General features: G+C 48.8%; 1 protein-coding gene across 1 annotated transcript; it reads right to left on the bottom strand.

The window, feature by feature from the left end:
• Positions 1 to 355: 355 nt before the first annotated feature.
• LOC143211220 (uncharacterized) lies at positions 356 to 4,766 on the bottom strand. Its single transcript, XM_076428684.1, has 2 exons — positions 3,469 to 4,766; positions 356 to 3,324 (listed from the first exon to the last, which is right to left on the bottom strand). The coding sequence occupies exons 1-2, from the start codon at positions 3,584 to 3,586 to the stop codon at positions 1,943 to 1,945; spliced, it is 1,500 nt and encodes a 499-aa protein (XP_076284799.1). The 5' UTR covers positions 3,587 to 4,766; the 3' UTR covers positions 356 to 1,942.
• Positions 4,767 to 9,865: the final 5,099 nt, after the last annotated feature.

Genomic DNA, 9,865 nt, shown 5'->3' with positions numbered 1-9,865 from the left:
GAACGAAAATAATGTAATAGTATTTTTAAATTCTTCTAATGTATTCACTGTTGATGCAGTTGAAATTTCAGTTTGCAAATTTTCAGAGTGACGTACCTATTCCATTGAAAATTAAACTTACATCCATCACGAGAATTTAAATCGACTCAATTCAAAATTTGGAAACTTTTCCTCTCTCTCTCTCTCTTTCTGTTCGCTGAATTATTTGATACTCTCTGAGTAGATTAAGAGATTTTTTACAAACTGAAAGTTACCTCTGAACGGCGAATAGAATAATTTTGATCGGTAGCGTGAACGATGGAAGGAGTAACAGGTTGTGAGTTGAGGTGATCGAGCAATCACGAAGACAGATGTAAGGTTTAAACTCCAAGTAATTTATTTCGTATAAAATATCTCTATATATAGGTGATATCTGTATCTCAAATAGTAGTTTACTTTCTTTACAAAAAAAGAACTAGACAGAGTGGTACTCGCCCTGAGCCGTGCGCCGTACACATTAATTACACGCGGACAGTTTTTACGGTTACGCACCGGCAGCACCGGCTCGATTTTTGTTAATTAATTAATATAATCTTTTTTCGAGTGACTTCCCTGCTAAGAACAGCAAAAGACCAGGTCGGAGTGAGTATCCTCCTCGCAGCGAGTCTCTCGTTAATTCCTCGCAAACGTTCGTTATTGTACAATGACTAGTTTCTTCGAGTAACTTACAGTGATTTACAAAACAACCGCATAGAAAAGTACAAAATGGAAAGACAAAAAGAAACGTAGGATTACCAATCTCTCTCGCACTCTCTTTTTCTCGCGAACACGCACGCACACACGCGTAACACACACCGCATTCACTCGTCCAAACTCAAACCGACAAAAAAAAAAATACAGAAAAAAAAGAACTTAGGAAACGAAACATTCAGACACCCGACGATCAATTAAATACATTTCTCTTTCTCTGTCTCGTGTATGGCGAAAAATCGTAATACTTCGTTTCGTGCGTGCCTTAACAGCTAAAACGTCGAGAGATAATATGTACAGGCGGCTCGAGAAACGCTCCTCGAAAAAACGGAGAAATGGCACTTTGGTGCACGGGCGTCGACGCACGCTTCGGAAACCAACAAATATAAAAAAAGAAAAAAAATAAAACAAATATATAAAACACATCGGTAAGATCTTTTCTCTTCCGCGGATAAGAATCGAAAAGAATGCAGAAAGATACGGAAAATGGCACGGTAGTTTCACGGGACCGCGTCAAGCGGTCGCTTTTCGACTCGACTCTATTTTCCCCTGTCGCCACGGATCGCGAATACAGATTTTTCTCTGATCGAGCCCTCGAGGGGCATCGCTCCTAAGTACAAGTTTACAATCGTACCCTGAATTTCTCGCTGCACGTCGCACGCACACAACCCGAAAACTATATTTACAGCGCACCGGGGAGAGAGAAAGAGAGAGAGAGATAGACAATAAGAAAAACAGCAACGAAGGGCGGATCGGGGGTGGAATATCGAGAAGAAGAGACAGAAGAATAAACGAAAAGAGAAGTAATATGCACAACCATCGGTAGGTCTGATCGAGATATATCTCGACCGCCTGTGTTTTCTCCCTGTGACCCTTCTCCCCCCGGGGGAGTGAGGGAGTCCAGTTGCTTGGTAGCATATCGATCTCGTTTAAAATTCAATCGCGTAGAAGGGGACATGAATTTTAATCGAAAGCCAGGTACTGCTCCGACGAAGATTCTCCCGTCCGGATGAGACTGGAACCGAGAAACTGGACTCCGGTATATTTCTCCCGAGCCCCTCCCGCTATACTAAACGTCTTTTGTACTCCGGGAATGATTCTAAGGCACTTTTCAATCGGCGGATCGAGAGAGGAGACGAAGAAGAAGAGAGACAGAAGCAAGGAACGTACGGCAAACAAAGGAAAAGCGCGTGGTTTCCTTCGACGTGCCGCTTCAGCAACCGTAGCCGATGGGTACCGCGACTCCGGGACAGCCACCCTCTTGGTGTTTCGTCAGCAACGACATCCTGCTGAAGGTTTTGCTGCAGGAGGTGCACGAGTATTTCTTCACGTCACTGTGCGTCTGGAGATGCGCCCTCAGGTTACTCCTATCGGCGAACGCTCGGTTGCAGTGTTGGCAACTGAACGGTTTCTCGCCGGTGTGCGTTCTGATGTGTCCCTGAAGCAACCAAGGCCTGGAGAACGCCTTGCCGCACAGGTGACACTTGCAGGGCAGCGTGTGCGTCCTGATGTGCATCTTCAATGCTCCCAGGCTGACGTAAACCTTCTCGCAGTACTTGCACGAGAACGACTTCTTCGCCTGGCCTTCGGCCGCCGCACAATGGAACTGTTGATGTTTCGACAGGCCCGAGTAGGTGGAGTATGATTTGCCACAATCCGGACACTGGTACCTCGGCGACGTCGACGACGACGAGGACGAGGAGGAGGACGAAGAGGTCGACGAGAGGGACACGGTTGAACCACTGGTCACTGTTTTCTCGATCTTCGGGTTCACGATCGTCGGTCCTGTTGACGTGCTTCCTGCCGACGACCTTCCGCTGTCGCTTCCTGGAGAGGACAAGTCTTCAGGGGTTACCGGTGGTGGTGGTGACCTCAATGATCCAGATCCCAACGAACTCGTCGGTGACAGACCACAATGATCAGGACTGCTGGCCCAATGAGCGTAACTCCTGGCGATCGGTCTCTGGATCGTTGGACATGTCAACGCGCCATGAGGAGGCGGTGATACTGACGGATGATGTTCCGGGGACGAGTGTGGGTACGCCGGCATCGGATAAGACGGGTACAGCTCTGCGCCCGCGTGGTGATAGCGGTGATACGCCGCCGGATACGGGAGATAATGCGGCGGGTACAGAGGAGCAGTGCGCGCCCATGCAGGGGTCGCGTAATGTGCCAACGGTTCCACGGGCGTGTTCAGATTTAGCGGTTCGAGAGGCGCCTTGCTGGCCATGAAGTGCAATGGCGCCGACGTCGCCGTCACCGCCGCTGCCGTCGACGTCGAGCTGTCGTGTTGAATCACCTCGACGCGCGCCTTCTTCGCCACCGGGTGAATCGGCGCGATACCAACGGGCGGTGTGACTGCTTTTGTCGGGTACTGATGATGAAGATGATGATGCACCGTGTGGACGTGGTGCACCGTCGGTGACGTCGGCCCCGTCGCGAGTGGAGGCGACTGGGAGACTTTGATGACAGGCGATGGAGATCTAGACGCAGGCTGCTGTTGCTGTTTCTCCGCCGATCTACTGAGATCCTCGGGCTTCGTGCTGAGGTTCTCTGGCTCCGGGATGTCGTCCATCACGACGTCGATTATCTCTTCTGCAAGAGAGGAAAAAATTCGAATTTAGACTGAGGCTCGGTTCTGAGAATTGGTTCGGTTTCGAAAATTTTGAACAAGTTAAGATAGCTGATTGAAAAGGGTGAAAATTGTAGCGGGCAGCGAGACAGGATGGCGAGACTCACCTTTAATCGATTCGGTAACTTCCTCGGTGGGTACGTGCACCGGCCGCTTCTTCAGCGGGCAGTGGCTGTAGCTGTTGTTCTTCTTGACGAAGCTGCGCGGCATCTCGTCGACGAGCATGTTAACGTCGAGAAACGTCTATGAATTTCCGTCGAAACGAAATCGGCTCTTCGCAGGCACTGGACACCGCGAAGGCGCTACCGCAGCTTGTAATCCAATTGTTCTGCACTGATTGAACAACGACGACGATTATTGTCAAAGTAATCCCACAGACTTCACTGCACTTGCGTCACACATGTATGCGAAAACAATAGATAAAAAGTCCTGGTGAGTCTTCCTCGTCGTGAAATCCACAATGTTTATGAGCGCGCGTGCACACTGTACGAGAACGATCCTTGGTCGAAATCGATCCTCACGGTACGATGGTCGGATCTGAACTGAACTGACTGTTCGACCGGGACCGGGGTTAAAGGAACGACTGAACGAAACGAAACGAAATGAAACAGGGAACTCTGCTCGTGGAGCGTACGATCTCGTAACTCTGAAAACGGTTCGGCTGCAGGCCGGTCTCTGACTGGCAGGGGGGTGCGCCAGGGCCTTTTATAAGAGGTCACCCCACCGGCCAGGTGCAGGTGGCCCGCACGTGCTGTCCGACCAATGCAGGCCCGCGGGCCCCGCGCTGCCCGCCAATAGGGGACGGCCGGTCGCGGGCCATCGACCAATAGGAGCCCGGGCATCTGTTCCGCCGGCTCGCGTATTCTCCCCACTACCGTTCTCTATGCAACAACAGGAGGTGCAGGATGTTCGTGAGTGCGACGCGATTATCCTGCTGCGCTCCTCTCTGCGCTACCTTCTCTCTCACTTGCTCCCGCTTTTTTCCCCGACGTCTCTCTTTCCCCCTTTTTCACCGGCCGTCTCTTTCCCCGACGCGATCAACCGTCCTCGTCTTTTTCTCTTTGCGCTCTGTTACACCGCGCGTTGTTGCGTTGTTGTATGGAGCAGATGCTGGGGCCCCTCCGTGAGCCGCTCCCCACCCCTCTTTACCACCCCACGCCGTTTGAGACCTGGCCCAACGACCCGTCACCTCTACCGTCGTCGGTGCACATGCACCATCGATTCGTGAACACGTTTCTCTCTCTCCTGTGCTTTCTATTAATGTGTTTGTGCGCTGCCCGCGCTTGTGTGCGCTCCCGGAGGGTACTCCCCTCAACGGGCTGCGCGTATTTTTCTATTCGAATTTCCGTTTCGTCTACCTGAACTCTTGTCTCCCTCTCTCTCTCTCTCTCTCTTTCTCTGTCTTTCTTGGCGAAGAGTCGATCGTCGATGTGTCCGTGCGGTACCGTGGAGTGTGTCGCTTTGGCTGCCGCTTTTTTTTTTACACGTCAGCCGTCTTTTCACGTGGACACGGACGTAGAGGAGTGTAAACGTGTGCGTACTCGCTCGCGAGGGCACCGCAATCCGCCCGGTTCCCCTTCTGAATTTCACCCCTCGTCCCTTTCTCGCCTTTCCTACCCCCTCCTCGACGCCAGTTTCGAACGTAACGGTCGTGTCGCGTGCCACAGCATCGCCCACGCGTCCTGGAACCCACACACAAGCACACACGCACATGCACGCGTGTCCTGAGCGCACGATTCACCGTGCCCTCTCCCCCTAGAGAGTCCTCCAGCAAGGACTCACCGATGCGATGCCTTGCTGCCTGGCATTTTTGCGAGCGGGGGTGGCAGACGCTCTGATCCCGCCGATCTATTAATGATCCCGACACGTGGCTCGCGTCGAGATCAAGGCGATAAGCGCTTTGTGATTTTTTCGTAAACGGAGCCTGATCCTGTGCCGTTCCATTATCTTCTTGCGCCAGGATTTGCACACGAGTTCGTTAAAAGGGTAGTTGGCGCTGATTCCAAAGTCTGTGAACCACCGATCGTAAGAATAACCTCGTTCGGAACTTATCTCGAAGTCGATCTCGCGCGGGTGTAGTTTCGCAAGAACAATTGTTATGAGTCTCAGAACCAGTGTGTCACCGAAAAACGTGTGTGTCCCCGGTGCCGAATCGAAAAAGATAGCGGCCAGCCGAGGCGAAACGAAACGAAACGGCTGCGCAGCACACCGTTGACTTGTCGCTTAATTTACGAGACAAAGGAGCGCTCGGGCATTCCGCTCGATCGATTTTCCGTTTCATTCGCCGATGTGTCACCGGCGCTAAATCAGGTTATCACCGCGCGAGACGGGATCGTTCGAATCGGCCGATTGAGAAACGATAAACCCCGTGTGCGGCACCGAGACCGGTACCACACCGCGCAGCCATTTTTGATGGAGGACCCTTGTACTTGTCCTCGTAAACAGCTCGTTCGCCTAACGCTCTCTTCGGGGCTGACTAGACGATCGTTCGTTCGTTCGGTTTATTTCGTAATAAAGGGAGCCAGGAATTTTCCGATCGATCTCTCGCGCGAGCAGAAAAATCGTGCCATGAATTAAGAGTATTTTTAATTGCACACGTATCGATATCTCTGAAGTGTGTTTGTCATTTTAGCTTCTCTTCTCTCTTGCCTTGCTTCCATCACTCAACTTCTGCATCATGTAATCGGTGCTATGCTCTTGCCCCACATTCGGTTGTCTCAATCTCCGGCACAAACAATGATCTCAACGTAAATCAAGACCGCAGTTTCGAGCAGCACGGCCGGTTCTACACGGTGTCCCGAAAGAAATTTTTTTTACGGTGTTTATAAAAGACAAAGATGACTTTTAATTATTATTAAGATACAGACAGCGAGAAATTATTTCTTAAAAACAACATTCACGCTCGCAGCATTCTTCTAAACGAGAAGAAAAATTTCTGAGCACTGCGCGACACGTAGTTTCCGTGATGGCCGCCGTTTCAATACGGATATTTTCTTTCAGTTGAATCAAGGACCTCGGATTGCTGCTGTATACTCTTGATTTGAGATATCCCCCCCCAAAAAAATACATGGGAGTCAAATCAGGACTACGTGCAGACCAATTTATGCTTTCTCCTCTGGAGATCAATGTTTCAGAGAAAGTTTCACGAACTCGTGATAGATACGTGTTACAAAAACTCACGCACGGTCCGAAATTCCCAAAAGCCGCATTAACAACTGACATACGCCACATTTCTCATTGTTTCGTTGAAAATTTCTTTTGGGACACCTTGTATATAAAGCCGTCGTTATCGGTTCCGGAAGATTTATCGCGCGATCGGTCGTCAAGAGATCGGGCGCGCAAAAGTTCTCGGCCGAGGCTTCGCGGCATTATCGACGGCGCAGCTTCGCCGACGTTTATACAGGACACATTAGTCGAAATCGGTCCCCGTCGGCGACCCCCACGCGTTATAAATTTCTCCGATCGTTAAGAGCGACAGATTCGCCCGATTCGCGTGCCGATAACCGGACTCCTCGGCAAACTATTCGCATACAGCGCCCGGCACCGGACGAACCGGACGATTCGAATCACTCGTTGCCGCGACTCTTGTTCCTACCACAGAAACCACGTTGCTCCATTTTCACAGCTCTCTTCGGCTCCCTCGCCGGTTTCGCCTTATCTCATCGACACCCACGAACAGCCAGGTACAACGGTGTCCGTACACGCGAACCCTGTCCTTACACAAGTGCCCCGTAGTCCGGGGATGGCCGCCATCTTATTCGAATAATAGATACTCCAGTGTTGCCTTCGGAACATTACAGCATTTAATTCATTTAGACATGTAATTATATTCTTCTGGTTTTTTCTCCGTGTTTGTATACAACAACTCGTAACAAACTCGTTCAAAATGTAATTCGTAACAGACTTTTCCACTAACGACACCGTAAATTCCTCTTAACAGGTCAGCACAGACTAGTTCATCAAATGTACAATAAAATGGCCGCTACCGTTGACATAGTCATGCTGCCAATTTTCAAAAAGTAATAAGACATTAAAAATGTGGTGTGTTCGCATTAATTCGCACACTACCGTAACTAGCGAGGTTCTGCTGTAATTGTAAAATAAGAAATCCAGATGTATTTATATTATTGGGTTGTCGGGAAAGTCATGACGTATTTTTGGGTAATTTTCAATCAATAATATATTGGCCAATCAGTCATGACTTTCCCGACGACCCAATGGGTTGTCCGAAAAGTTTTTTTCGCAATGCGTACATTTAATATTGTTAACGTGACCGTCTGTTTATTAACTTCTCATTACTTGGTAATAAAACGGACTGAAAACGGACTTTTGAGATAACCTAATACATGTGTGATGTAACAAAATTAAATGTACGCATCGCGAAAGAAACTTTTGAGATAACCCAATAGTTGTGGTGCAAAAATTTAGTTGAGGTGTTAAATAACACAATAAAAAAAATGTTCGGACGTAGAATAAAAATGGTGTGCAGCTTGCGAAGCAGTTCGCAGGCGCCGGTCGACGAAAACAAGAAGCAGAACCGGAAGAGGAGGGCGAGGGAAGTGGTTTCTTCTGCGAAAGCCGTCGGCCGGTCGAGTAATTGTTTCTCTCGAGTCGATCGAGTTACTTGTCGCGCGAGATATAAATTGTTATTGGTTTGATGACTCGTGGTACGCGTGCTGAGTCAACGGAGCATATCCGTTCTGGCATCGTCGTCGGCTCAGCTCAAACCCGATGACCGTTGCTCTTGTTTGTCGTCCCTTTGATCGTCGGTCGTGTGACAAGACACTTTTACAAGGCTTGTGTTCCCTTGTCCTCTCGTGGGTGTCGATGAGATAAGCGGACACCAGACGCGGAGGAACAATCGCGGCACGGAGGAACTGCGCGATTTCTACGGAAGGCCACTGATGACCGAGTGACTCAAACTTTATACCTGCGCGAAACTTGCCGCTGATAGAAAGATGGGTTTTCACCGCAAATCCCATAAGTAGACTGCGGATGTTTATGCAATTTTCAATTTTTCTAGGCAAATTTGGAGAAAGTTGAAACAAATAAAATCTTATTTTCTGTGCTGATGTGGCCTTTTTAGATTTGAAATAAATTAAAATCGTACTAAATTCTGTCATAGTTTACGTCCTAGCATTTCGTGAACATTTTCAAAAGCGATAATTGCATAAAGGCTGTCCGCAGTCTAATCATAAGCCTATTGTAACCAGTTTTATAGTTCAGAGTAAATGGGAATATTTTTAACAGGGGTCGCAGACCACACAAATTTTTCAATTAGAATATATTCATGCTGTTTTGATCTGCACAATAGGAAACTCCAGAGCACGAGCCCGGTACCTGCTGCGGTCCGAAATTTAACCGAATCTGCGGATCCGCACCTTTCGTTCTAAATAAATGCGCATCGTAGAGGAAAGGGTGCATCGATCAGGGATCCCGATGATTCCCTGGGCAATCCACCGGCCGTCTTCGGTTACACGATCTCTTTTTACGTATCCCGCAACATACATGAAGAGAAAGAGAGAGAGAGAGAGTAAAGAATGAATCGTGCACCGGCGAAAAATAATCTACCTGCGTCGGTCTCCGAGCGAGTGCGCTTTTTAAACGCTCCGTTACAGAGAAGAGGTTCAGCTATCTGTCTCACACAGGACGGGGCAACCCTTTTCCCTTTTCGCTCGGCCGACGCCGAAAAAAGAAGCGAGACGGAAAAGAAGCATAGGTAGAGGAAACCCTGCATGGTCGGCCGGTTATTCCGGTAGCTACCCGCCGGTTCCGGTATGCTTCTGTCATACCCTTCTTCGTCCCCGAGACTACGCGAAAAATGCTCCTAAATTATATCAAATACTACGGGAGATCCTCTCGCCTTTTTCGATCCAGGGACGTTACTGCCAGAGAAGGGAGCCCACGGGAACCGCACCTCGCCCTTCCTGTATTTCGGGTATTCGCAGGTTGCTCGAAAAATGCCACTTTTTACGGGCGCTTACCCTCGGCGTAACAGGTTCGACGATGTTTCGTTACGTTCCTCGGGCCTACAAGCGATTTTCCAGCAGCCATTGCAACGCTACACCGTGACTATCTTAACTATTTTATCAAAGGAACAACAACGTCCGTCTCGATATTCGTAAATATTGTACATTAGTGTTATCGTTCCCTTGAGAAATTAGCTTGATTTGAATTTTGGATTTTATTTTGACTCGTTCCTTCGAGAAACATACTTCGAAACTCGTTCCATCCTGCAACAACGCTTTGTCTCGCCCCTTTGGGAACTGTATTTGGAAACTCGTTTGATTTTAAGACAGGATTTCGAATTTTATTACTCCTTCCTTTTGAACGCTGTATTCGGAAGCTCCTCGGACTATAGAGCACCTTTCGGATTTTTATTTCAGCTCATTTCCTTCGGAGATGCGTCTACTTGCCGAGGAGAACTCGTTTAATTCTTCGAGAGTATTTTTCACATTATTTTTACGTCCTTTCTCCGAAACTGTACTTCGAAACTGGTTCCAT

The sequence above is a fragment of the Lasioglossum baleicum genome, chromosome 8 (assembly GCF_051020765.1).
Source record: "Lasioglossum baleicum chromosome 8, iyLasBale1, whole genome shotgun sequence".
In the NCBI taxonomy this organism is placed as follows: Eukaryota; Metazoa; Arthropoda; class Insecta; order Hymenoptera; family Halictidae; genus Lasioglossum; species Lasioglossum baleicum.
Note: the sequence above shows the minus strand (reverse complement) of the source record. Positions and strands in the feature narration are given on the sequence as shown.

Bases quoted from the DNA above. Each gene is read 5' to 3' on its own strand.
- LOC143211220 (XM_076428684.1), bottom strand. From the start codon at position 3,586: ATGCTCGTCGACGAGATGCCGCGCAGCTTCGTCAAGAAGAACAACAGC. The intron at 3,325-3,468 runs GTGAGTCTCGCC...CCTCTCTTGCAG, and splicing joins AGTTACCGAATCGATTAAAG to AAGAGATAATCGACGTCGTG.